At 64.5% G+C, this 26,861-nt stretch overlaps 2 protein-coding genes across 2 annotated transcripts in view; both read right to left on the reverse strand.

The window, feature by feature from the left end:
* Positions 1-1,334: 1,334 nt before the first annotated feature.
* On the reverse strand, positions 1,335-9,105 carry ASGR1 (asialoglycoprotein receptor 1). Its single transcript, XM_075123758.1, has 8 exons — positions 9,029-9,105; positions 8,552-8,667; positions 7,797-7,892; positions 6,845-6,916; positions 6,209-6,295; positions 5,887-6,038; positions 5,633-5,739; positions 1,335-1,520 (listed from the first exon to the last, which is right to left on the reverse strand). Exons 1-8 carry the CDS (start codon positions 9,103-9,105, stop codon positions 1,370-1,372), a joined length of 858 nt encoding a protein of 285 aa, XP_074979859.1. The 3' UTR covers positions 1,335-1,369.
* Positions 9,106-13,245: 4,140 nt separating this feature from the next.
* The window catches only part of DLG4 (discs large MAGUK scaffold protein 4), a 53,190-nt gene continuing 39,574 nt past the window's right edge, over positions 13,246-26,861 (reverse strand). Inside the window, 15 exon segments of the mRNA XM_048833755.2 lie at positions 13,246-14,903; positions 15,175-15,266; positions 15,639-15,748; positions 16,722-16,742; positions 16,744-16,785; positions 16,787-16,833; positions 16,836-16,895; positions 18,480-18,581; positions 18,684-18,731; positions 19,389-19,416; positions 20,766-20,802; positions 21,564-21,740; positions 23,243-23,357; positions 26,293-26,395; positions 26,614-26,770. Of these exon segments, the coding sequence (XP_048689712.2) occupies positions 14,797-14,903; positions 15,175-15,266; positions 15,639-15,748; positions 16,722-16,742; positions 16,744-16,785; positions 16,787-16,833; positions 16,836-16,895; positions 18,480-18,581; positions 18,684-18,731; positions 19,389-19,416; positions 20,766-20,802; positions 21,564-21,740; positions 23,243-23,357; positions 26,293-26,395; positions 26,614-26,770 (1,246 nt within the window). The 3' untranslated portion in view covers positions 13,246-14,796.

Below are 26,861 nucleotides of genomic sequence, written 5' to 3' on the forward strand. Positions count from 1 at the left end.
TGGGTGCTGAGTCAGGCAGTTTTGTGGGGCTGGTGCCCCACATCATGGTGGGGGTCTTATGGGATGACGGCATCCTCAGGAACCCCGCAGTTACTTGGAGGTGTAACAGCCACATGGGAGAAACAGCCGCCCCGCCCAAGAGGTGGATAGAAAGCTGGCTAGATTGTCGGGCTCAACGGGTAGTGATCAATGGCTCCATGTCTAGTTGGCAGCCGGTATCAAGTGGAGTGCCCCAAGGGTCGGTCCTGGGGCTGGTTTTGTTCAATATCTTCATTAATGATCTGGAGGATGGTGTGGATTGCACTCTCAGCAAGTTTGCGGATGACACTAAACTGGAAGGAGAGGTAGATACGCTGGAGGGTAGGGGTCGGATACAGAGGGGCCTAGACAAATTAGAGGATTGGGCCAAAAGAAATCTGATGAGGTTCAATAAGGATAAGTGCAGGGTCCTGCACTTAGGACGGAAGAACTCAATGCACAGCTACAGACTAGGGACCGAATGGCTCGGCAGCAGTTCTGCGGAAAAGGACCTAGGGGTGACAGTGGACGAGAAGCTGGATATGAGTCAGCAGTGTGCCCTTGTTGCCAAGAAGGCCAATGGCATTTTGGGATGTATAAGTAGGGGCATAGCGAGCAGATCGAGGGACGTGATCGTTCCCCTCTATTCGACATTGGTGAGGCCTCATCTGGAGTACTGTGTCCAGTTTTGGGCCCCGCACTACAAGAAGGATGTGGATAAATTGGAAAACGTCCAGCGAAGGGCAACAAAAATGATTAGAGGACTGGAACACATGAGTTATGAGGAGAGGCTGAGGGAGCTGGGATTGTTTAGTCTGCAGAAGAGAAGAGTGAGGGGGGATTTGATAGCTGCTTTCAACTACCTGAGAGGTGGTTCCAGAGAGGATGGATCTAGTGGTAGCAGATGACAGAACGAGGAGTAATGGTCTCAAGTTGCAGTGGGGGAGGTTTAGGTTGGATATTAGGAAAAACTTTTTCACTAGGAGGGTGGTGAAACACTGGAAGGTGGTGGAATCTCCTTCCTTAGAAGTTTTTAAGGTCAGGCTTGACGAAGCCCTGGCTGGGATGATTTAGTTGGGGTTGGTCCTGCTTTGAGCAGGGGGTTGGACTAGACACCTCCTGAGGTCCCTTCCAACCCCGATATTCTATTCTATGATCTCAGCGCCGGGCGAGGGGTCCCCTTGTCACCAGCTGCCCCGCCCCAGAGGTGGCCGCATCTCATGCTCTTGCTTCGTTGAACAATTTGTTTATTGAATGGCTCCAGACGCCTGATTGGGCGGCGCTAACCCAAGCCCCGCCCTCTCCCTCCCCCCCCATGGCTTCCCAGGCATGGCTCCGCCCCTGGTTGGCCTTAAGCCTTGAGCTCCTCCTCGCACACCCAGCGGTAGAGCCGGGAGCAGTGTTCATCGTTCCAGAGCCCGTCGTCGTGCAGGTGGATGCAGTCCTCCCCACCCCCGAGTCCGTGGCCGTGGTATTCGTCGGGCTGGCCTTCCCTCCAGGACCTGCAACGACAGCACGATCGCCGGAGGGGGGGCCAGAGTGAGAGAGGAACGGGCCGGGCAGGGACCCTGGGGAGAGCCCAGAGAGGGAGCGGGGGTTAAAGGAAGGGAGATTAGAGCAGATTAGGCCAGATGGGATTAGGTCAGATGAAGATTTTTGGAGGCAGGGGGGCTAGACAGAAGGAGCTCGTTCTGAAATCTCTCTACCCCACGTCGGCCCCTCGCGACGGGCTGAGACTTGGGGTGGACTGGATGATGTCACGTGACGTGACGTGACGTGACATGACGTCGGTTGAGATGACCTGACGTGGAGTGACGTGACATGATGTCCCGTGACATGACGTGACGTCCATGACAAGACATGACATCTGATGAGATGACGTGACGTGACGTGACATGACGTCGGTTGAGATGACCTGACGTGGAGTGACGTGACATGATGTCCCGTGACATGACGTGACGTCACATGACAAGACATGACATCTGATGAGATGACGTGACGTGACTTGAGATGACTCCACGTGACATCATCATGACATGACATCAGATGAAACGACATGATGTGCTGTGGCTGGTGTGGATTAACATGGCATTGGTTACTGGTGTAGAGTGGATTAGACTAATCTACATTGGGTGTGGATTAGATTACTGGACTAGGCTTGTTTAGATGAGGCTACATTGGGTGTGGATTAGATTAGGTTGGATTCGATGAGGCCACGTTGGGTGTGGATTGGATTATGATAGATTAGATGAGGCCATGTTGGGTGTGGATTGGATTATGATAGATTAGATGACGCCACGTTGGGTGTGGATTGGATTTCTGGAATGGACTGGACCCGATGAGGCTGGACTCGGGGGAACTGAGATGACCCAGGGGCCAGTCATAGCCAGCCATGCTCCCGGGGGGCGGGGCTTCATGGGCCAGGCTCCGCCCCTTCCCCCCCCCCCCCCGGGCATTAGCCAGGCAGCGGCCGCTCACATGCCCAGTGGTAGAGGCGGGAGCAATGGTCATCGTTCCACCGTCCGTCATAGTGGTACATGACACAGTCCTCCCCGCCCTCCAGGCCATGTTCAGTATAGTTATCCGGCTGATCCGGACTCCAGTCTCTGAAACGAAAGCAGAATGGGGGAGGGGCAATGGAACCCCAGTCTGCGGAGCTGCAGGAGGGGAGGATGGGAGCCAGGGACCCCAGTGTCCTGCGGGAGAGGAGATCGGTTGGGATTAGGGATCTGATTAGATTGATTTTGGAGGGTATGAAAATCAAATCAGATTGGCATTCAGATTAGCACAGGGATGGGTTGGGTTAGGATGTGGATTTGAATTGGGACTAGAGCTGGATTGGATCTGGATGTGGATCTGGACTGGGTCAGGAGAGAAATTGGATTTGGAACAGGATCAGTATTGGATTGGCATCTGGACCTGGATTTGGACTGAATCAAGACTTGACCTGGATTTGGATTGATATCAGGATTTGATCTGGAGCAGGAATGGGTTGAGATAAGGATTTGATTGCAATCTGAATTGGATCAGGATCGGAAACAGAACTGGATCAAGTTTCAATCTAGATCACAAGTGGATCTCGATCCGGATTGGATGTGGATTGCATCTGGATTCGATTGGATTAAATCTAGACCGAGATTGGATCTGGAGTCGATCTAGATTGGGACTGGACTGAGATCAGGATTGGATACAGATCAGGCCTGGGATGCAAGGTTAGGGTCGGGTCTCTATGGGAGTAGGTTTGTATTTGGGAACCTGAGACTCAGTTATGATTTGTTGAAGAGGGATAAGTGTGGGTTAGATAAAAACCAGTACAGATTATCGTAGAATATATTTCATTAAAAGGAATAGTAGATTAAACAGATGGGAATATTATCTAACAACCCCTAATCCTGGGCTAGACCAAATTCACCAAAGCACGTGGAATTTGAGTTATTTTGGACTGGAGAAAACAAAATTCGATGATATTAAATCAGATTGGGTTAAAGGTGGGTGTAGACTGGATTCAAGATTATACCAGAGGCTGGGACTCAGAATTTGTATAGACGCGAGCACTCTGGAACATGACGCGACGTCACGTGACGTCACATGATCGGCCATGACATTAGATGAGATGCCATGACGTGACAAGACATCCGAGGAGATGCCATGACATGACGTGAAGTGACGCGCCGTGAGATGACGTTCCGTCTCACGACGTGACAGCCGACGAGATGCCGGGACGGGACATGAGATGATCCCACATGATGTCATCATGACATGACAGCCGATGACATGACGTGACGTGATGTGATTGGTGCGGATTAGCATGCCATTGATTACGGGTGTAGAGTGGATTGTGGATTAGATTAGTGGCAAATAACATCAATTTCAAGGAAGTCGAGGACTGACGGTGAAACGAATAGATTATGAAGGAATTAAACAATTAGGTGACTAGGAATTAGATTAGATGGCATACTAGATTAAATTGGAGTGAATCAGATTAGAAAGAGATTAGATTATGGTGGAGGAGATAAATTAGAAAGAGATTAGATTACGTTGGAGGCGATAGGAATTGCTTAGAGTAGATGAATATTGGAACAGATGATCGCAGAAGGATTGTTAGGTTCTAGTATCTTGGGTTAGATTGGAACAGATTACATTGATGGATTATTAAATTACATTAGAGGCAGATTGTTTATTAGATGAAGAGGAAGAGTTACATTAGATAGAAACGAGAGTAGCAATTAATTATATTAATAGTACATGCAACCCTAACCCTAACCCTAACGGATTACACAGTTTATTCAATTATATTAGCATGCATAGCAATTATTAGATTAAATTGGAGGAGCTTTTCGTGCAGATTGGAATCGATTATATTACAGAGGATCTAATATGAGATGGGTGTAGATCCAGATATATAGAATGTGAGATTAGAAGGGATATTTCATAAAACTGGCATGATACGAATTGGATTAGATGGATTATTAGATTCAACTATATCATTATATTATTTGATTAGATTATTAATAGTAGATTATTAGATTACATTATTTGATTATTTACGATTAATAGATTATTAGGTTATAATATTTGATTATTAGATTCAATTATTATTAGATTAATAGATTATTAGGTTATTCGATTCGATTACAATACATTGGTTGAGAGGGATAGTATCTTAGATTTGAATCGATTCGTTTCCATGGCCGGAGGTAGCCGGAGAGATCAGATTAGATTCGAAAGGCAGTAAAGGAGTTTATCATAGATTGGATTGGACAGATTATTAGATTTAATTATATTATTAGGGGTGATTCGATTCGATTATAATAAATTGCTCAAGGGGGCTATTATCTTAGATTTGAATGGATTCATTGAGATGGCTCGAGGACATAACCGGAGAGATCAGATTAGATTCGAAAGGCAGTAAAGGAGTTGATCGTAGATTGGATGAGGTGGATTATTAGATTTAATTATATTATTAGGGGTTATTCAATTTGATTACAACACATTGATTGAGGGGGATATTATCTTTGATTTGAATCAATTCGTTTCCATGGCTGGAGGACATAACCAGGGAGATCAGATTAGATTTGAAAGGCAGTAAGGAGTTGATCATGGATTGGATTGGATGGATTATTCGATTTAACGAAATTATGAGGGGTTATTTGATTCGATTATAATAAATTGGTTGAGAGGGCTATTATCTTCCATTTGAATCGATTTGTTTCCATGGCTTGAGGACGTAACAGGAGAGATCAGATTAGATTGAAGGGAGTTGATCATAGATTAGATTGACAGGGAAGATTATCTGAAATAAATTGGCTATTTTGGGTAAGGTTGGAAGGGATTATTTTCAAGGGATTCATCGTGGAGATTAGGGGAGAGACTGGATTAGATAATCGAGGCAATGAATGAGATGGGATTAGATTCGGATCGATTACTGGGGCCAGTCGATTTGATCGTGAATTTGGCGCCGATCGGACGCGGGAAACCCAAGGCCAAGATTCGGCCGGATTAAGGATTAACCCGGGAGAAGTGGGGGCTGAGGGAGTCTCCCGGGGACGGACGGAGCCGGGAAGCGGGGGACCTGGGGGATAGGCCGAGGCGGGGGCCAACCCGCGCCGCTCACCGGGAGTCCATGGTGTAGAGGGAACCATCGACCCACCGCCACTGGCCGCTCTTGTCGGTCAAACCGATCCAGGTGTACAAAGGGACCGTGCGTCGCTGTACGTACAGCTGCCAAGGGGGGGAAACGATAATCAGCTCCGGATTATTTAAGGGGCCCGCGCGCCCCTCGCTGGGAGAGGCCGGGGCGGGAGGAGGCGGGAGCCCCCCCCCCCCAGCGCCCCCCGCTGGGAGAGGCCGGGGCACCGCGACCTCTACCTGCTCCTCCTGGGTGTTGATGATGACCAGGTGCGAGTCCTGCGCCTGGCAGTAAAGGTTCGATTCCTCCCAGGTCTTCTGCTCGGTGGAGAACCAGTAACAGCCCCGCCCGAAGCGCTCCCAGGCCCTGGGGCAGCAGCCGGGCCGGCTCCCTGGGGCAAGGGCGAGGTCAGCGGGTCAGAGAATCCGCCCCCCTCCCTCCCCGCTCCCCACGGCGCCCCCTGGTGGGAGAGGCCGGGGCTGGCGTAGCCGGGCGCGCCCCCCCGCAGCCAGCCCCCACCCCCGGCCCCGCTCCCCATGGCGCCCCCTGCCGGCCGCTCACCGTTGGATTTCAGTTCGATCAGGTCGCAGTTCAGCGAGTTCAGGGAGTCCCGCAGCACCCCCACCTGCTCCTCCAGCCGCTGCTGAGCTGCGGGGGGGGGAGGGAGGAGATGGGGGGTTAGCACCCCCTGCTGGGGAACCCCCCCCCCCACACACAGCGCCCCCTGCTGGGGAAACCCCCCTGCTCACTAGCGCCCCCTGCTGGGGAAACCCCCCTGCTCACTAGCGCCCCCTGCTGGGGAAATTACCACACACACAGAGTGTCCCCTGCGGGGGAAACCCCCCCCACACACACACAGCGCCCCCTGCTGGGGAAACCCCCCTGCTCACTAGCACCCCCTGCTGGGGAAATTACCACACACACAGAGTGTCCCCTGCTGGGGAACCCCCACACACACACAGCGCCCCCTGCTGGGGAAACCCCCCTGCTCACTAGCACCCCCTGCTGGGGAAATTACCACACACACACAGAGTGTCCCCTGCGGGGGAACCCCCCCCCACACACACAGCGCCCCCTGCTGGGGAAACTCCCCCCCCCCACAGCGCCCCCTGCTGGGGAAACTCCCCCCCACACACAGTGTCCCTGCTGGGGACCCCCCCCCACAGCGCCCCCTGCTGGGAAACCCCCCCCACTCACCTTGGATTGATTTTTCCTTTGTTTCATCCAGGGACGCGGCCACATGGGTCAGTTTATCCTCCAAGGTGTGCACTGCGGGGGGGGGGGAGATAGGGTGCTGGGGGGGGCACATCTCCCCTCCCCCTTGTGTTCCCCTTCTCCCTCCCCGTCAGACCCCTCCCCTTTCTGATCTTCCCTCTGAGCCCCCTCCCCTCTACTCCCCCTCCCGCTCTCCTCTTAACCCCCACCCCATCAGCCCCCTCCCCTCTGATCCCCCTCCCCCTCCTCACCAAACCCCTCCCCTCTGATCCCCTCCCCATCAGCCCCCTCCACTCTGATCCCCCTCCCCCTCCTCACCAAACCCCTCCCCTCTGATCCCCTCCCCATCAGCCCCCTCCCCTCTGATCCCCCTCCCCCTCCTCACCAAACCCCTCCCCTCTGATCCCCTCCCCATCAGCCCCTCCCCTCTGATCCCCCTCCCCCTCCTCACCAAACCCCTCCCCCCTGATCCCCCTCCCCATCAGCCCCCTCCACTCTGATCCCCCTCTCCCTCCTCACCAAACCCCTCCCCTCTGATCCCCCTCCCCATCAGCCCCCTCCACTCTGATCCCCCTCCCCTCCTCACCAAACCCCTCCCCTCTGATCCCCTCCCCATCAGCCCCCTCCCCTCTGATCCCCCTCCCCCTCCTCACCAAACCCCTCCCCCCTGATCCCCCTCCCCATCAGCCCCCTCCACTCTGATCCCCCTCCCCCCTTCACCAAACCCTCCCCTCTGATCCCCTCCCCATCAGCCCCCTCCACTCTGACCCCCTCCCCTCCTCATCAGCCCCCTCCCCACCAACCCCCTCTCCTCTGATCCCCCTCCCCACCCCATCATCCCCCTCCCCTCTGATCCCTCCTCCCCACCAACACTCTCCCCTCCAATCCCCCTCCCACTCCCCTGCCAGCCCCCCCAGCCGCGCCCCCCACTCACTGCTGCGGGCCAGCCCCACGAGCTCGGTGCTCAGACTCTGGTTCACGCTGCCCAGCACCCCCTGCGTCCCCCGCTGCTCCGCGCCCAGCCTGGAGCCTGGGGGGGGGTGAGCGGGGGGGGAAGGGGGTGAGAGCCGGTCCCAGACCCTCCCCCTCCCGCCCCCAAGACCCCTCCCTCTGGAGCCCCCCTCTCCCTGCCCCTCCCACTGCATCCCCCCACGCCGGGGGGGGGGGTGGCACCCACGCCCCGTGAATGCACAAGGAGCCGTGACAGTGACGTGCAAATGGAGAACTGGGCTCCACGGGCTCGAGCCCACCTGGGTTATGCACCCCCGGCCTCGCACACGCACCCCTAGCCTTGCACGCCGGCCCAGGCCTCACTCGCACACGCCCAGGCCTCGCACGCCCACCCAGGAGGCCTCGCATGCCCACCCAGGAGGCCTCGCACGCCCACCCAGGCCTCGCACGCCCACCCAGGAGGCCTTGCCCGCCCGCCCAGTCCTCGCACGCCCACCCAGGCCTTCCACCCCTGCCCAGGCTTTGCACGCTCACTCCTGGCCAGGCATGAGCAGGACCAGGCTCGCACACTTGCTCCCAGCCCTCCACGCTCACCCCGAGCTTTCCCCCTGCGCACACCCCTCGCCTCGCACAATCAGCCCAACCGTGCACACTCTGCCCCCCCCCACACCGGTGCACACTCACCCCTCTGTTCACCCCCCCACCTCGCACGCCCAGCTCCCACCCTCGCACACTCACCGCTGACCGCCAGGGCGATGGTCCCGACGGTGAGCCCAAGGCACAGGGCCAGCAGGGCGCAGAGAGGCCGGGGGGGGGCGCAGAGCCGCTGCCAGGCAAACTGCTGGGCGGGAACGCTGGGGGGGGGAGAGAGCGTCACGGGGGGGGGGCTCGGCCACCCCGATCGCCTCCCTCGCTCCCTGAGACTGCCACCCTCTCCCCCACATGAGAGGGACCCAGGAGTCCGGGAGTGGGGGAGATGAGGCAAGGACCCAGGAGTCCGGAGATGCCAGTGGGGGGGGCCTCAGAGCTGAGACTCATCCCCTCCCCCATCTCATGGGCGTGACCCCCACCCCGCAGCCTACCCCACCCCTTGTCTCCCGGCCTGGATTCCCCCCCCCGATGCTGCACCACGTGATACCCCACTCCCATTCCTCTGTACCCCAAGTCCCCGCAGACACCCCACCCGGCCCCCTGCCCCTGCCCCCCGGGCCCCGCCCCCTACCTGTCCCACGCGGGGTGCAGTCCCCATCATCCGCCTCGAGCGCCTGGAAATCCTCGTAGTCCTTGCCCATGGCGCCGGGGGGCGGCTGGGGGGCGGGGGGACAGGTTAGTTATGGGGGGGACGCGGGGAGCAGGGGGCCAGGGCGCTACTCCTCCTTCCCCCTCCCTTCCCTTTCCCTCCCCCCTTCATCCCCCCGTTACTGCCCCCCAGCGCGACTTCTCCCTCCCCCCTCGGCCCTACTCCTTCCTCCCTCTCCCCTCCCGCCCCCCTTCCCTCCCCCCCGCCCTACTCCTTCCTCCCTCTCCCTTCCCTCCCCCCCGCCCTACTCCTTCCTCCCTCTCCCCTCCCTCCCCCCCGCCCTACTCCTTCCTCCTCTCCCCTCCCTCCTCCCTTCCCTCCCCCCCAGCCCTACTCCTTCCTCCCTCCTCCCTTCCCTCCCCCCGGCCCTACTCCTTCCTCCCTCTCCCCTCCCTCCCCCCCGCCCTACTCCTTCCTCCCTCTCCCCTCCCTCCCCCTTCCCTCCCCCCCGCCCTACTCCTTCCTCCCTCCCCCCTCCATCCCCCGTTACTGCCCCCCCGGCCCTACTCCTTCCTCCCTCTCCCCTCCCTCCTCCCTTCCCTCCCCCTCTGGTCCTACTCCTCCCTCCCCCCCAGCACTAGTCTTGACCTCCATTGCTTGAGTCTCTTTCTCCCCACTTTGGGGGGGGGGGGTTTGACACCTCCATTCACTCATTCCTTCACTTCCTGCCTCTTGGGCTCTGTACCTCTCTCCTGGCGTTGTGGGGGGGGGCTGACCCCTCTGGTCTCCTGTTGCCTTAATCCACGGCCTAGGATGCGTCTACCCCTCCGCTGACTCGCTCCCTCCTTCCCCTCCAGGAGCACTTTGATCTGTAAATATTCCTCCTGTATCGAGTTGGGACAAAACAGGCCCAGGGTGACCTCAGAAATATTAAAGGGGCAGGGAGAGAACCCAGGAGTCCGGGCTCCCAGCTCCCCCCCCCCCCCGCTCTAACCACCAGGCCTCACTCCTCCCCCAGAGCCAGGGAGAGAACCCAGGAGTCCTGGCTCCCAGCTCCCCCTGCTCTAACCACCAGGCCTCACTCCACTCCCAGAGCCAGGGAGAGAACCCAGGAGTCCTGGCTCCCAGCCCCCCCTGCTCTAACCACCAGGCCTCACTCCTCCCCAGCGCCAGGGAGAGAACCCAGGAGTCCTGGCTCCCAGCTCCCCCTGCTCTAACCACCAGGCCCCACTCCCCTCCCAGCGCCGGGATGCCGGGCTAGATGGGCCTTGCTTCTGAGCCCAGGCAGGACCTTGTCTTCGCTGCGGTGGCTCCAGCCGGCGCCGAGGATCCAGGGAAGCCGCATCTACCTGCCTGTCCCCTGCGCCCGCGATATAAAGACACTCCCCCACCCCGCAACCGCTGCCCCCCCCAGCCCCCCCAAGCTCTCCTCCCACGGCGACCTCTGTGGGTTTGCCCACATCTCCGATCGGAGGCAGATGGAGCTGGTTCCCCTTTCTCGTTAAATCAGGAAGCCCCCCCCCCGCCCCCTACAAAGGGGGAAATGGGAAGTGACTTGGGGCGTTGGGAATAACCTCGCGCCCCCCCTCCACCCCCCCCCCCCCGAGTGCCTCAGAATAGCTGACTCGGCTAAGTAGGGTGAGGGCTGGCCAGTGCCTGGGTGAGAGACCAGCCCTAGGGGGCGCAGTGGGGCCGGGAGCGGGGCAGGGGGCTCAGCAGGGGGCGCTCTCCCCTGGCAGGCGGGGCTGGCCCCAGGGCGGCGCTGGGGGGGGGGGGCGCAGTGGGGCAGGGAGTGGGGCGGCACTAGGGGCCAGGGTGTGTGTTTCGGGGGGGGGCTCAGCAGAAATCACTACCCCCTTCGTTAGCGAAGAACCTCTTCCTCTGGGGGGGGGGACAGGCCCTGCACCCCGTCCCCCACCCCCCTGAGCCAGCCCGGCTCCCTCCTGGGGCCAAGTGGCAGCTGGTGCCCCCTGTGCTTCCTCTTACAACTTTGCTGTCCGTCCGTCTGTCCCCATGCCCCCCTCCCTGTCCATCTGTCCCCATGCACGCCCTGTCCGTCTGTCCCCATAGCCACCCCTGTCTGTCCCCATGCCCGCCCCTGTCTGTCTGTCCCCATGCCCCCCCGCTGTCCATCTGTCCCATGCACGCCCCGTCTGTCTGTCCCCATAGCCACCCCTGTCTGTCCCCATGCCCGCCCCTGTCTGTCTGTCCCCATGCCCCCCCGCTGTCCATCTGTCCCCATGCACGCCCCATCTGTCTGTCCCCATGCCCCCCCGCTGTCCATCTGTCCCCATGCACGCCCCGTCCGTCTGTCCCCATAGCCACCCCTGTCTGTCCCCATGCCCGCCCCTGTCTGTCTGTCCCCATGCCCCCCGCTGTCCATCTGTCCCCATGCACGCCCCATCTGTCTGTCCCCATGCCCCCCCGCTGTCCATCTGTCCCCATGCACGCCCCGTCTGTCTGTCCCCATAGCCACCCCTGTCTGTCCCCATGCCCGTCCCTGTCTGTCTGTCCCCCATGCCCCCCCACTGTCCCATCTGTCCCCATGCCCGCCCCATCTGTCTGTCCCCATAGCCACCCCTGTCTGTCCCCATGCCCGTCCCTGTCTGTCTGTCCCCATGCCCCCCCCGCTGTCCATCTGTCCTCATGCACGCCCCGTCTGTCTGTCCCCATAGCCACCCGTCTCTCCCCATGCCCGCCCCTGTCTGTCCCCATAGCCACCCCTGTCTGTCCCCATGCCCGTCCCTGTCTGTCTGTCCCCATGCCCCCCCCCGCTGTCCATCTGTCCCATGCACACCCCGTCTGTCTGTCCCCATGCCCGCCCCTGTCTGTCCCCATGCCTGCCCCTGTCTGTCTGTCCCCATGCCCCCCCGCTGTCCATCTGTCCCCATGCCGCCCCTGTCTGTCTATCCCCATGCCCCCCTGCTGTCCATCTGTCTCTCCCTATACCCGCCCCCCGTCTGTCTGTCCCCATACCTGCCCCGTCTGTCTGTCCGTCTGTCCCATGCCCGCCCCACTGTCTGTCTGTCCCCATACCTGGCTCCATCTGTCAGTTTGTCCCCATGCCCGCCCAGTCTGTCTGTCCCCATACCTGCCCCCGCCTGTCTGTCTGTCCCCATGCCCGCCCCGTCTGTCTGTCCGCGTACCTGCCCCTGTCTGTCTGTCTGTCCCCATGCCCGCCCCGTGGTCTAGTGCCCCCCAGGGATGCAGGCCTTCACCCCCCAGCAAGGTACATAAAGGGCTTAATCAGTGACCGATTCCTGGCCTGGCACTGCTCCCGGGTCACTGCGCTCAGGTCCCTCGCCCAGGCGGGCCGCACGTCACCCCAAGGTGGGGCAGGGAGACCCCAACATCCCACTTCCAATGTGGGACACGACAGTGGGGCAGGGGGCGCAGGGGGGGCGCGGCGGGGGCTCTCTCCCCCGGCAGGCGGGGCTGGCCCCAGGGGGCACTGGGGGGCGCAGGAGGGCAGGGGGCGCGGCGGGGGGCTCTCTGCCCCGGCAGGCGGGGCTGGCCCCAGGGCGGCACTAGGGGGCGCCGTGGGGCAGGGAGCAGAGGGGGTGGGGTTTATTGGGGGGCTGGGTTTCCACCAAGAACACTAAAGACCGTTTGTAAATTCTGGGTCACTTGAATTTTTATTTTTAACTTTTTTAAAACTTTTTTTTTTTTTCAAATATTCTCCTCGTCTCTTCTCGTCGCTCGCTTCAGTCCCCTCGACCTCAATAAAGTTTCTGTGACTCTTTAAATTAAAAGTAACGTCTTGTGGGGGGCGGGGGAATAAAACCGCCACAGATTAATCATCGGTCCTGGCTCCCAGCCCCGTCCCCCCGCTCTAACCACCAGCCCCCGCTCCCCTCCCAGAGCCGGGGAGGGAACCCAGGCGTCCTGGCTCCCAGCCCCCCCGCTCTAACCACCAGCCCTGCTCCCCTCCCCGAGCCGGGGAGCGAACCCAGGCGTCCTGGCTCCCAGCCCCCCCTGCTCTGACCCACCAGCCCCCACTCCCCTCCCCGAGCCGGGAAGCGAACCCAGGCGTCCTGGCTCCCAGCCCCCCTGCTCTGACCCACCAACCTCCGCTCCCCTCCCCAGAGCTGGGGAGAGAACCCAGGAGTCCTGGCTCCCAGCGCCCCCCAGGAAACTCACACCCAGCTGTCTCTCTGAGTGGGAACAGAAAGGCGCAGTGTGGAGAAGCGGGTAGAGAGATCGATATTGTCCGTTTTAATTCTCTGGTAATAATATTTCTATGCAAAATATTCTTTTCTCCCCCTCCCCCCTCCCCCATTCCCAGACCCCTGTAGGAAAGAGAGACCCCCCCCCCCACCCGTCACTAAACCTGAAGCAGCCCCCGAGGGTCACCGTGTCCCCCCCGGGGGTCATGAAGTGCACACAGCATCGCCCTCGGGGTGGGTTATGGTCACTGCAGAGGCCGAGAAAGTGCCTTTGTGGGAGAGAACCCAGGAGTCCTGGCTCCCAGCCCCCCCTGCTCTGACCCACCAGCCGCCACTGCCCTCCCAGAGCCGGGGAGAGAACCCAGGAGTCCTGGCTCCCAGCCCCCCCTGCTCTGACCCACCAGCCGCCACTCCCCTCCCAGACCCGGGGAGAGAACCCAGGAGTCCTGGCTCCCAGGCCCCGCTGCTCTAACCCACCCGCCCCCACTGCCCTCCCAGAGCTGGGGAGAGAACCCAGGAGTCCTGACACAGCGTACCCAATTCCCCGCTACTCGGGCCGGACGTGGCAGGTCTTTCTTCTCGCAAGGGTCTCTGCGGCCGGCTCGAGTTTATATACCAACCCCCCCCCCCCAAAAAAACCCCAACCCCAAACCACCCCCAAACCAAAAGGAAAGAAATCAACAGCGTCATAATTCAGAACGTGTCCCAACGGAAAGGCCTGTAACGAGAAAAGAAAGGACCGCCCGCCCGCCCCCCCGGTTTCATACAATCACGGACAGCCGCACCAAAAACACTCGCTATGACCCCGAGGGGAAGAACGAAAAAAGATATTCACAGAACGTCGAAAACTTGTTTCGGTTCCCACCCCCCCGGGAAAGAAAAATCGAAATTGCCGAGCCAGCAAAATGCGAACGGCGGGTTATTTCCTCCTCTGTCCCCGGCCGACGAAGCCACAAAAATGAATTGGCTCGGAAAGACGGGGCGAGGGGGGGCGTTGGTTTTAAATCCGTTCGTTCCCCCCCCCCCCCAAGCCCAGCCCGCCGCGGCGATCGTCCCGACAACGCCACGAACCCGGGGCGGCTCTTGGCTCCGGGTCTCCTTGGATCTGGGCCGGGGGGGGGACACTCTTTGACGCCCGCTGGTGCGGAGACGAGGGTTTTGTCCGTCCCCGGCTCTCTCGCTTTTCCCCGTTCCGCTCTTCTCCTTCGCGCGTCCCCTGACGCCGGGGGGGTGGGGGGGTGGCCGGGGGGGGGGGGGGCGGGGGGGGGCAAAAGCCAAGTTCCGGAAGCGCAGACGTCACAAGCCAACACCTCTCGAAAAAACACAAAGCATGCACAAAGCGCTTTCCTCGAAGCGGGCGGGCGGGGTGCATTGAGACGGGAGCGGGGCCGGGGAAGGAGCCAGGCGAAGGATTGCGCCAAAAAGAAACCCAAGGAAGGAGAAGAAAGAAACAGCCCTTCTCGCGCCGCCCCCCGCCCGCCCCGCCCCCTCCTCCCCGAAACGTGACCCCCAACGGCTCAGTTCCGTGTCCACAATCGTCTGGGTCAGGCCGGAGTCGCCCCGCGTGGGGCAGGTGCCTAGAGCCTCTCCCGGGCCGGGATCCAGATGTAGGGCCCCGAAAGTTCCTCGATAATCCGTTTGATTTTGTGGTAGATCTCCTCGAAACTCTCGCCTTCCACGATGGCTGCAGGGGGGCAGGGGGGAAACACGGCACAGGGTCAGTGGGGGGAGACGGGCGAGGGGGCCCCCCCGGAGATCCCACCCGGGCCGGGGGCAGATCCCGCCCCGGATCTGGGGACGCGCCCGTCGGGAAGGATTTTCCCAGCCGGGCCGGCTTCGGACCAAGGGCGCCGGTGAGTGCATGGGAGCCGGCAGCCTCCGTGTCCCCCAAATTTGGGACAGCGGGACCGTCCCAGGGGTCTGACGGGGGGACCCTGGGGCTGGGGGGGACCCACCCGAGAAGCACTCTGTGAATTCTTGCTCCAGTTTGATGGCTCGATCGAAGGCTTTCCGCGCCTGCTCCTCCGTTACCCGCTTGCTGATCTCTCTGTGGGGGGGGGACGGGGGGACACACGTGTCAGACTTCGCTCTTCGCCCCCCACTTAGACCCCACCCCACAGCCCGCTTAGACCCCACCCACCGCCGTCTCAGCCCCCGCCCCACAGTCCGTTTAGACCCCGCCCCAGCCATCTCAGACCCCGCCCCAGCCATCTCAGACCCCGCCCCCCGCCATATCAGACCCCGCCTCCACCGCCCACGTAGACTCCTCCCCCAGCTGTCTCAGACCTCGCTCCCTGATCCCACCTGACCCCGCCCCCGCCATATCAGACCCTGCCCCCATCCATTGCAGACCCCGCCCCCAGCCTTCTCAGCTCCGCCCCCAGCGAGCCCGCCCCCAGCCCATGGGCCCCGTACTCACAGGACATTCTCCAGGGACCGGGGCCGGATGAAGATGGCGATCGGGTGGAGCTGGGCGGCCTGGAGCCGTCGCACCGCGTTGGCCGAGACGTCAAGGATGCAGTGTTTGCCCTGCAGTGCCGGGGGGGGGTTCATCAACCATCCACCGACCCCCCCTTCCCGCTGCCCCCCTCCCCTCCACTAGCCCCCCCCATGATGTCCCTCCCTCCCCCCTGCCAGCCCCCGCCCCCCCAGCTGGCCCTCCCTCACCTCCGCTAGCCCCCCCGTGATGTCCCTCCCTCCCCACTACTGGACCCCGCCCCCTGGCTGCCCCTCCCTCCCCTCCGCTAGCCCCCCCCCCGTGATGTCCCTCCCTCCCCACTACTGGCCCCTGCCCCGGCTGACCCCCCCTCCCCGCTGCCTCTCCCTCCCCTCCACTAGCCCCCCCTCCCGCTGCCCCTCCCTCCCTTCTGCTAGCCCCCCTCCCGCTGTCCCTCCCGTCCCCCAGCGGGCCCACACCCCGCTGCCCCCCCCTCACCTCCGCTAGCCCCTCCCTGCAATGTCCCTCTCCCCCGCTGCCGGCCCCCACCCCCCAGCTGCCTGCTCCCTGCTGCCCCTCCCTCCCCTCCGCTAGCCCCCCTGTGATGTCCCCACTTCCCCTCCGCTAGCCCCCCCATGTCCCTCCCTCCCCCTGCCAGTCCCCGCCCCCAGCTGCCCCTCCCTCACCTCCGCTAGCTCCCCCCCACGATGTCCCTCCCTCCCCCCTGCCGCGCCCCCGCCCCCTGGCTGCCCCCTCCCTACTGCCCCTCCCTCCCCTCCACTAGTCCCCCCCCCGTGATGTCCCTACCTCCCCACTGCTGGCCCCCTCCCTGCTGCCCCTCCCTCCCCTCCACTAGCCCCCCCACGATGTCCCTCCCTCCCCACTGCCGGCCCCCTCCCCGCTGCCCCTCCCTCACCTCCACTAGCCCCCCCCACAATGTCCCTCCCTCCCCACTGCCGGCCCCCTCCCCGCTGCCCCTCTATCCCCTCCACTAGCCTCCCCCCTGCGATGTCCCTCCCGCCCCACTGCTGGCCCCCGCCCCCCCCCGGCCGGCCCCCCCGGTACCTGCTCGGCCACCTCGCGCACGGGACTGGACGCTGGTCCCGTACAGGTGGCTGTTGTACTGTCCCGGCCTCGATGAACTTGTGGCCCTGGATGTCCTTCTCCATCTTCTCCGCGAGGCCACGAAGTGATAGTCCCGGCCGTCCACCTCGTACTCCCGCTTGGGCCGCGTGGTGTCTGGGGGGGGCGGGGGGGTCAGGGCCTTCTCCGGAGCCCCCCCGTAGCCCGGCGCCCCCCTGCTGAGCCCCAGCCCCCTCCCGCTGCCCAGCACCTCTCTCTGCCCCACCCCCCGACCATGCGGCACCCCCCGCCGAGCCCCCTGCTACAACGGCGCCCCCCTGTAGCCCAGCACCCCCTGCCCCCCCCGCTGCCCAGCACCTCTCTCTGCCCCACCCCCCGCCAGACGGCGCCCCCCCGCCGAGCCCCTGCTACACGGCGCCCCCCTGCCCCCTCCCGCAGCCCAGCACCTCTCTCTGCCCCACGCCCCGACCATGCGGCACCCCCCGCCGAGCCCCCTGCTACACGGCGCCCCCCTGTAGCCCAGCACCCCCTACCCGCCCCACAGCCCAGCACCTCTCTCTGCCCCACCCCCTGCCAGACGGCGCCCCCCCGCCGAGCCCCCTGCTACACGGCGCCCCCCCTGTAGCCCAGCACCCCCTACCCCCCCCGCTGCCCAGCACCTCTCTCTGCCCCACCCCCCGACCATGCGGCACCCCCCGCCGAGCCCCCTGCTACACGGCGCCCCCCTGTAGCCCAGCACCCCCTACCCCCCCCACTGCCCAGCACCTCTCTCTGCCACCCCCCCTGCCAGACGGCGGCCCCCCGCCGAGCCCCCTGCTACACGGCGCCCCCCTGTAGCCCAGCACCCCCTACCCGCCCCACAGCCCAGCACCTCTCTCTGCCCACCCCCCCTGCCAGACGGCGGCCCCCCGCCGAGCCCCCTGCTACACGGCGCCCCCCTGTAGCCCAGCACCCCCTACCCCCCCCGCTGCCCAGCACCTCTCTCTGCCCACCCCCCTGCCAGACGGCGCCCCCCCGCCGAGCCCCCTGCTACACGGCGCCCCCCTGTAGCCCAGCACCCCCTACCCCCCCCGCTGCCCAGCACCTCTCTCTGCCCCACCCCCCGACCATGCGGCACCCCCCGCCGAGCCCCCTGCTACACGGCGCCCCCCTGTAGCCCAGCACCCCCTACCCCCCCCACTGCCCAGCACCTCTCTCTGCCCACCCCCCCTGCCAGACGGCGGCCCCCCGCCGAGCCCCCTGCTACACGGCGCCCCCCTGTAGCCCAGCACCCCCTACCCGCCCCACAGCCCAGCACCTCTCTCTGCCCACCCCCCTGCCAGACGGCGGCCCCCCGCCGAGCCCCCTGCTACACGGCGCCCCCCTGTAGCCCAGCACCCCCTACCCCCCCCGCTGCCCAGCACCTCTCTCTGCCCACCCCCCTGCCAGACGGCGCCCCCCCGCCGAGCCCCCTGCTACATGGCGCCCCCCTGTAGCCCGGCACGCCCCTGTCTCCCCCCTGCAGCCCAGCCCCCATCTGCCCCACCCCCCTGCCCCCTGTAGCCCGGCACTCCCCCACCTCCCCGCAGCCCAGACCCTCCTGCCCTACCCCCTGCCCCCACAGCATGGACGCCCCCTGCCCCACCCCCCCCACAGTGCAGCACCCCCCCGCCCTGCCCCCTGCCGAGCCCCTGTAGCCCGGCACCCCCCTACCCCCCCACAGCATGGACGCCCCTGCCCCCCGCCCCCACCAGGACTCACGGGGGACGCAGGACCCGAACTTGTCGGGGAATTCGGAGAGCAGATCGTCGTTCGCTCGGTCCTTGGTGGGCCCCAGGATGATAATGGGGCGAGCGTAGTGCACTGGGGGGGGGGGGGGAGAGAGAGAGAATCGAGATGGGGGACAGACGGATTCCCCTCCCCCCCTCCCCAGCGCCCCCTGCTGGCAGCCAGCCAGACCCTCACCTTCCATCTGCATCACGGTCTCGTAGCTCAGGACTGAATCTTCCCGACCTGGGGGTGAGAATCCGAAAGAGTCACCGGCAGGGCTGGGGGGGCACATCTGGGGGGGCAGGGGGCTGCGGGTCGGGAGTGGGGGGCACCGGCGGGGCTGGGGGGGCAGGGGGCTGCGGGTCGGGAGTGGGGGGCACTAGGCGTATATCGGGGGGCAGGGGGCTGCGGGTCGGGAGTGAGGGGCACCGGCGGGGCTGGGGGGGCAGGGGGCTGCGGGTCGGGAGTGGGGGGCACCGGCGGGGCTGGGGGGGGCAGGGGGCTGCGGGTCGGGAGTGGGGGGCACCGGCGGGGCTGGGGGGGGCAGGGGGCTGCGGGTCGGGAGTGGGGGGCACCGGCGGGGCTGGGGGGGGCAGGGGGCTGCGGGTCGGGAGTGGGGGGCACCGGCGGGGCTGGGGGGGGCAGGGGGCTGCGGGTCGGGAGTGGGGGGCACCGGCGGGGCTGGGGGGGGCAGGGGGCTGCGGGTCGGGAGTGGGGGGCACCGGCGGGGCTGGGGGGGCAGGGGGCTGCGGGTCTGGAGTGAGGGGCACCGGCGGGGCTGGGGGGGGCAGGGGCCTGTGGGTCTGGAGTGAGGGGCACTGGCGGGGCTGGGGGGTCGCGTAGGACGTAAAGGGACAGTTGGAAACGGAAGGAGAAGGCGACAGCAGGAGAGAAACCCACCTTGAGAGCCCGATCCTGGCACCCGATCCTGGAGCGGGGCAGAAAGAGAGAGAGAGAGAGGAAGAGAGTGAGAGCGAGAGCGAGAGAGAGAGATGGGGTGCGTCGGGGTAGATAGAGGGGGTGGATGGGCTGTGACGAAGCGGGACTGTTCTTAATGTTTCCTCTGAACAGTGTGGGGGTGCCTCAGTTTCCCCTAGGCAGTTCTTAAGTATCTAGGGGGTGGGATGAGGGTGTATGATCCTTGCAGAGCCCTGGAGGGCAGGTGTGTGCAGGGGTCTGGACACAGAGAATGGCCGACACCCTGTTTCCTGGCCACGGATGGCCTGGGCCCTTCCCCCCTGCAAGGTGAGAGCTGAAGGGTTGGAGAACGAAGGGATCCGGTGACCTCCTGGCCTGGGAAAGGGACAAAGCCCAGAGGAGGAGGGGCTGGGGGGAGTTTCAGTTTGGGGCTGGCTGGGGACATGGAGTGAGGGGCAGACGGGGTTGTCTGGCTCACTGCCCCCCAAAATGGACCCGGCTGAGGGGTCCCGGTCTCTGCACCTACAAGCTCTGTGTCAGACCCTGTCCCTGTCGTCTAATAAACCTTCTGTGTTACTGGCTGGCTGAGAGTCACGTCTGACTGCGAAGTTGGGGGGCAGGACCCTCTGGCCCCCCCAGGACCCCGCCTGGGCGGACTCGCTGTGGGAAGCGCACGGAGGGGCAGAGGATGCTGAATGCTCCGAGGTCAGACCCAGGAAGGTGGAGCCAGGGGAGCTGTGTGTCCTGAAGACAGGCTGCCCCCCGAGAGGAGACTCCCCCCGAGTCCTGCCCGGCTTCATGGGGAGCAGTCCCAGAGCATCGCCCGGGGACCCCGGGACAGGGGCATAGATAGATGGGGGGGTGGACGGGGTAGATGGATAGATGGGGGGTAGATACAAAGATAGAGGGGGTGGATGGGGTAGATAAATAGATAGATAAAGGGGGGTGCATGGGGTAGATAGATAAAGGGGGGTGGGTAGATGGGGGGTGGATGGGGTAGATAGATAGAGGGGGGGTGGATAGATGGATAGGACAGACAGACAGACATAAATTGCCCATGTCCCCTCCCATTTCTCTACCCATAGGGGGGTCCATTACAGCCTCCATCTCTCACCTCCCCCCATCCCATTCCCCTGCCCGCCCCACAACCCCAGAGCCCCTCACCCCAGGATAGCCCCACCCCCCATGGATCCCCCCTCCCCCACGTCTCTTCCAGCTCTGGTGCCTGCGGTGGGAGCCGCGCCCCACAGCGCCCCCTGGGGGTCAGGCACCCTGGCTGCCTCCCCCCCCCGGTGTTTGCAGACCCAGCCCCCCCGCCCCCAGGGGGAGCGTGTGGGGGGCATGGGAGCAGCCACTCACCTTGGCCTTTAACCGCGTCCACTCCCGGCGCTCCACCCTGCAGGGAGGGCAAAACTCAGAGACGGCCCCGCCCCCTGCCCTGCGGCCCCGCCCCTTTCCAAAGCCCCACCCCCAAACCCTCCCCACAACCTCTCCCCCTGCGGCCCCGCCCCCTGTGGCCCCGCCCACTTCCCAAAGCCCCACCCCCAAACCCTCCCCACAACCTCTCCCCCTGTGGCCCCTCCCCCTGCCCTGAGGCCCCGCCCACTTCCCAAAGCCCCACCCCCAAACCCTCCCCACAAGCTCTCCCTCTGCAGCCCCCCCGCCCTGCGGCCCCGCCCCTTTCCAAAGCCCCACCCCCAAACCCTCCCCAGAAACTCCCCCTGAAGCCCCGCCCCCTGTGGCCCCGCCCACTTCCCAAAGCCCCACCCCCAACCCCTCCCCACAACCTCTCCCCCTGCAGCCCCCCCGCCCTGCGGCCCCCCCCCCTTCCAAAGCCCCACCCCCAAACCCTCCCCAGAAACTCCCCCTGCAGCCCCGCCCCCTGCCCTGCAGCCCCGCCCCCTTTCCAAAGCCCCACCCCAAACCGTCCCCAGAACCTCTTCCCCTGCAGCCCCTCCCCCTTCCCAAAGCCCCACCCCAAACCCTCCCCCTGAAGCCCCGCCCCTGCCCTGAGGCCCCGCCCACTCCACCCCTCCCCACACCCTCTCCCCTTGAGGCCCCGCCCCCTGCCCTGCAGCCCTGCCCCCTTCCCAAAGCCCCACCTCCCCCCAACAGCCACTTCAGCCCCACAGACTCTCCCCCAGCCCCCGCCGGTACCGTCTCTTGCTGGGCACGAAGCCGATCTCGTCGCCCTCCCCGTCGGGGTGGACCCGCCGCGCCTGCCACCACTCGTCGTCCGAGGCGTCGACCACGTGCAGCACGTCCCCGAAGCGGAAACTCAGCGCCTGGCTCAGGAACCCGCAGTCCTTCGTCTTGTCGTAGTCGAACAGCGCCCTGCAGGGCGGGGCGGGGGGTCAGAGAACCCAGGCGTCCGGGCTCCCAGCCCCCTGCCCTGACCTGCCCTCCCGGAGCCTGGGAGAGAACCCAGGAGTCCTGGCTCCCAGCCCCCTCTGCTCTGACCCACCAGCCCCCGCTCCCCTCCCAGAGCCGGGGAGAGAACCCAGGCGTCCGGGCTCCCAGCCCCTCCTGCCCTGACCCGGCAGCCCCCACTGCCCTCCCGGAGCCGGGGAGAGAACCCAGGAGTCCTGGCTCCCAGCCCCTCCTGCCCTGACCCGCCAGCCCCCACTGCCCTCCCAGAGCCGGGGAGAGAACCCAGGCGTCCGGGCTCCCAGCCCCCTCTGCTCTGACCTGCCAGCCCCCACTGCCCTCCCGGAGCCGGGGAGAGAACCCAGGAGTCCTGGCTCCCAGCCCCCTCTGCTCTGACCCACCAGCCCCCGCTCCCCTCCCAGAGCCGGGGAGAGAACCCAGGCGTCCGGGCTCCCAGCCCCCTCTGCTCTGACCTGCCAGCCCCCACTGCCCTCCCGGAGCTGGGAAGAGAACCCAGGCGTCCGGGCTCCCAGCCCCTCCTGCCCTGACCCGGCAGCCCCCACTGCCCTCCCGGAGCCGGGGAGAGAACCCAGGAGTCCTGGCTCCCAGCCCCCTCTGCTCCGACCCGCCAGCCCCCGCTCCCCTCCCGGAGCTGGGAAGAGAACCCAGGCGTCCGGGCTCCCAGCCCCTCCTGCCCTGACCCGGCAGCCCCCACTGCCCTCCCGGAGCCGGGGAGAGAACCCAGGAGTCCTGGCTCCCAGCCCCCTCTGCTCCGACCCGCCAGCCCCCGCTCCCCTCCCAGAGCTGGGGATAGAACCCAGGCGTCCGGGCTCCCAGGCCCCCGGCCCGCTCTGACCCACCAGACTAGAGGACACTCCCCTTCTGTGGACAGGGGGGACATGAGGCTCCCCGGCTCCATGCGTATGAGGGGCGGAGTTAGTGGGGTGCTCAGCAGCCGGGCTGGGGGGTCGTGTGTGTGGGGACGGTTGGGGGGGCTCAGGAGGGTTTGTGGGGGGATGGGGGAGCTAAAGGAGCTCTGTGTGGGGATGGGAGGGTTTCTGCGGGGTGGAGCGTCTCAGTGGGGTGGGGAAGCTCCTGGGGTGTCTGTCAGGGGCTGGGGGGACTCCTGGGGAGTTGGGAGGCTTGTGGGGAGATGGGGGGCTTAGGGGGGTGGAAGGTTCTGTGGGGGGATGGTAGGATTTGTGGGGGGTGGAGCGTCTCAGAGGGGGTGGGGAAGCTCCTGGGGGCTCTGTGGGGGGCTTGTGGGGTGACAGGGGGGCTCGTGAGGGGCTGGGGGGAACTTGTTGGGGGTGGCTCCTGGGGATCTACGGGAGGTCTTGTGGGGTGACAGGGGACTCGTGGGGGGGCTGGGCATCTCAGGGGGTGGGGGGCTCCCGGGGGTCAGTGGGGGGGCTCGTGGGGGGGCTGGGCATCTCAGGGGTCTGGGGGGGCCCCGGGGGGGCTCTCACCGGATGTAAAAGCCCCGCTTCGGGTTGCTGCGCAGGGAGGCCGTCCCGGAGCCCAGGCTGCTGCTCATCAGCTGCTCCCGCAGGTCGTGGATTTTGGCCTCGAAGCGGCTGTACTCTGGGGGGCAATCGGGGGGTTCGGGGCCAGGCGCTGCCTGGGGCCCCCCCCAGGACGTCCCTCCTCACCCCTCGGCATCCCCCAAATCCGCCCGGCCGGCGCGAGGCCTCCTGCCAGGGGAACCCGCCGGTCCGTCCGTGCGCCCCCGTCCCGCCGTCCGTCCGCCCGCCCAACACCCCGTCCTGCCGTCCGTCTGTCCACCCACCCTCCATTCCCATCCGCCCGCCCAACACCCCGTCCTGCCGTCCGTCCATCCCCATCCCTCCATCTGTCCATTCACCCACCCTCCATTCCCATCCGCCCGCCCAACACCCCGTCCCTCTGTCCGTCCATCCCCATCCCTCCATCCGTCCATCCACCCACCCTCCATTCCCATCCCACCGTCCATCCGCCCGCCCAACACCCCGTCCCTCTGTCCGTCCATCCCCATCCCTCCATCCATCCATCCATCCACCCACCCTCCATTCCCATCCCACCGTCCATCCGCCCGCCCAACACCCCGTCCCTCTGTCCGTCCATCCCCATCCCTCCATCCGTCCATCCACCCACCCTCCATTCCCATCCCACCGTCCATCCGCCCGCCCAACACCCCGTCCCTCTGTCCGTCCATCCCCATCCCTCCATCCGTCCATCCACCCACCCTCCATTCCCATCCCACCGTCCATCCGCCCGCCCAACACCCCGTCCCTCTGTCCGTCCATCCCCATCCCTCCATCCGTCCATCCACCCACCCTCCATTCCCATCCCACCGTCCATCCGCCCGCCCAACACCCCGTCCCTCTGTCCGTCCATCCCCATCCCTCCATCTGTCCATTCACCCACCCTCCATCTGCTCAACACCCCATCCCCCCATCCCTCCGTCCGTCCGTCCACCCAACACCCCATCCCCCCATCTGTCCATCCCCATCCCTCCATCCGTCCATCCACCCACCCTACATCCCCATCCCGCCGTCCATCCATCCGCCCAACACCCCGTCCTGCCGTCCGTCCATCCCCATCCCTCCATCTGTCCATTCACCCACCCTCCATTCCCATCCGCCCGCCCAACACCCCGTCCCTCTGTCCGTCCATCCCCATCCCTCCATCTGTCCATTCACCCACCCTCCATCCGCTCAACACCCCATCCCCCCATCCCTCCGTCCGTCCGTCCACCCAACACCCCATCCCCCCATCTGTCCATCCCCATCCCTCCATCCGTCCATCCACCCACCCTCCATTCCCATCCCACCGTCCATCCGCCCGCCCAACACCCCGTCCCTCTGTCCGTCCATCCCCATCCCTCCATCCATCCATCCACCCACCCTCCATTCCCATCCCACCGTCCATCCGCCCGCCCAACACCCCGTCCCTCTGTCCGTCCATCCCCATCCCTCCATCTGTCCATTCACCCACCCACCCTCCATTCCCATCCCACCGTCCATCCACCCGCCCAACACCCCGTCCCTCTGTCCGTCCATCCCCATCCCTCCATCTGTCCATTCACCCACCCTCCATCTGCTCAACACCCCATCCCCCCATCCCTCCGTCCGTCCGTCCACCCAACACCCCATCCCCCCATCTGTCCATCCCCATCCCTCCATCCGTCCATCCACCCACCCTACATCCCCATCCCGCCGTCCGTCCATCCGCCCAACACCCCATCCCTCCGTCCGTCTGTCCACCCACCCTCCATTCCCATCCGCCCGCCCAACACCCCGTCCCTCTGTCCGTCCATCCCCATCCCTCCATCTGTCCATTCACCCACCCTCCATCCGCTCAACACCCCATCCCCCCATCCCTCTGTCCGTCCGTCCCCCCAACACCCCATCCCCCCATCTGTCCATCCCCATCCCTCCATCCGTCCATCCACCCACCCTCCATTCCCATCCCACCGTCCATCCGCCCGCCCAACACCCCGTCCCTCTGTCCGTCCATCCCCATCCCTCCATCCGTCCATTCACCCACCCTCCATTCCCATCCCACCGTCCATCCGCCCGCCCAACACCCCGTCCCTCTGTCCGTCCATCCCCATCCCTCCATCTGTCCATTCACCCACCCTCCATCCGCTCAACACCCCATCCCCCATCCCTCCGTCCGTCCGTCCACCCAACACCCCATCACCCCATCTGTCCATCCCCATCCCTCCATCCGTCCATCCACCCACCCTACATCCCCATCCCGCCGTCCATCCATCCGCCCAACACCCCATCCCCCCATCTGTCCATCCCCCCACCCTCCATGCCCCAGGCTGTCCATCCCCATCCCGCCGTCCGTCCATCCGCCCAACACCCTGTCCCACCATCCGTCCGTCCACCGAACACCCCATCCCCCCATCTGTCCATCCCCATCCCTCCATCCATCCATCCCCCCACCCTACATCCCCATCCCGCCGTCCATCCATCCGCCCAACACCCCATCCCCCCATCTATCCATCCCCCCACCCTCCATCCCCCAGGCTGTCCATCCCCATCCCGCCGTCCGTCCAGCCGCCCAACACCCCGTCCCACCATCCGTCCGTCCACCGAACACCCCATCCCGCCATCTGTCCATCCACCCGCCCTCCATTCCCATCCCAGCGTCCGTCCGTCCACCCACCCTCCAACCCCATCCCTCCGTCTGTCCGTCCACCCTCCATCCCCATCCTGCCATCCGTCCATCCGCCCAACACCCCATCCCACCATCCGCCTACCCAGTCTCCATCCCCATCCCTCTGTCTGTCCATCCGCCCACCCAGTCTCCATCCCCATCCCTCTGTCCGTCCATCCGCCCACCCAGTCTCCATCCAACACCCCACACATCCCTTCTCCCGGCTGGCCAACCCCCGGGCATCCCTCCATCCTTCCAACCCCATCCGCCCACCCAGCCCCAGCCCCAGCCCCAGCCCCACCCACCGAGCCCCTGTCCCTCCCTCCATGATGCCACCCAGAGGTGGGCCCCGGCCCGAGCTGACCCTCACCGTCAGGTTTATACTGAGCGATGATTGTCACTGTCTGGCCAGCGTTTTTCAGTGCGATGGCAGCCTGCTCGTGGGTTGCATTCCTGAGATCCACCCCGTTCACCTGAGGGGAGAGGGATGCCATGTCAGGGGGGCGGGGAATGGGGCACAGGGTCTGTCCCCTCCAGCGGGCGCCGGCTCCCATCCGGCCCTGGGGCAGGGGACTGGCTGGCTCAGGGGGGTGGGGAATGGGGCAGGGGCCGGTCCCCTCTGGAGGGGCGCTGGCTCCCATTTGGCCCCAGGGCAGGGGGACTGGCTGGCTCTGGGGGGGCGGGTTCTTACCGAGAGGATCTGGTCCCCTTTCCGCAGCTCCCCACTCAGGTCTGCTGGCCCCCCGGCCAGGATGAAGGAGATGAAGATCCCTTCGCCGTCCTCGCCCCCGACAATGTTGAATCCCAGGCCCGTCGAGCCGCGGTGGATGATGATCCGGCGGGGTTCCCTGCGGGAGTGGGGGGGGGGGCGTAGCGAGGTCAGGAACCCCACAGGGCGAGGGCACAGTCACCGACGGAGTCCCGCAACACCCCACCACC

The sequence above is a fragment of the Caretta caretta genome, chromosome 28 (genome assembly GCF_965140235.1).
Source record: "Caretta caretta isolate rCarCar2 chromosome 28, rCarCar1.hap1, whole genome shotgun sequence".
Taxonomy (NCBI): domain Eukaryota; kingdom Metazoa; phylum Chordata; order Testudines; family Cheloniidae; genus Caretta; species Caretta caretta.

Coding starts and splice junctions, on each gene's coding strand:
- ASGR1 (XM_075123758.1), bottom strand. CDS start 9,105: ATGGGCAAGGACTACGAGGATTTCCAGGCGCTCGAGGCGGATGATGGG. Junction 8,668..9,028: donor CCGCGTGGGACAGGTAGGGG/GCGGGGCCCGGG, acceptor TCCCCCCCCCAG/CGTTCCCGCCCAGCAGTTTG. Junction 1,521..5,632: donor CTCTACACCATGGACTCCCG/GTGAGCGGCGCG, acceptor CTGTCGTTGCAG/GTCCTGGAGGGAAGGCCAGC.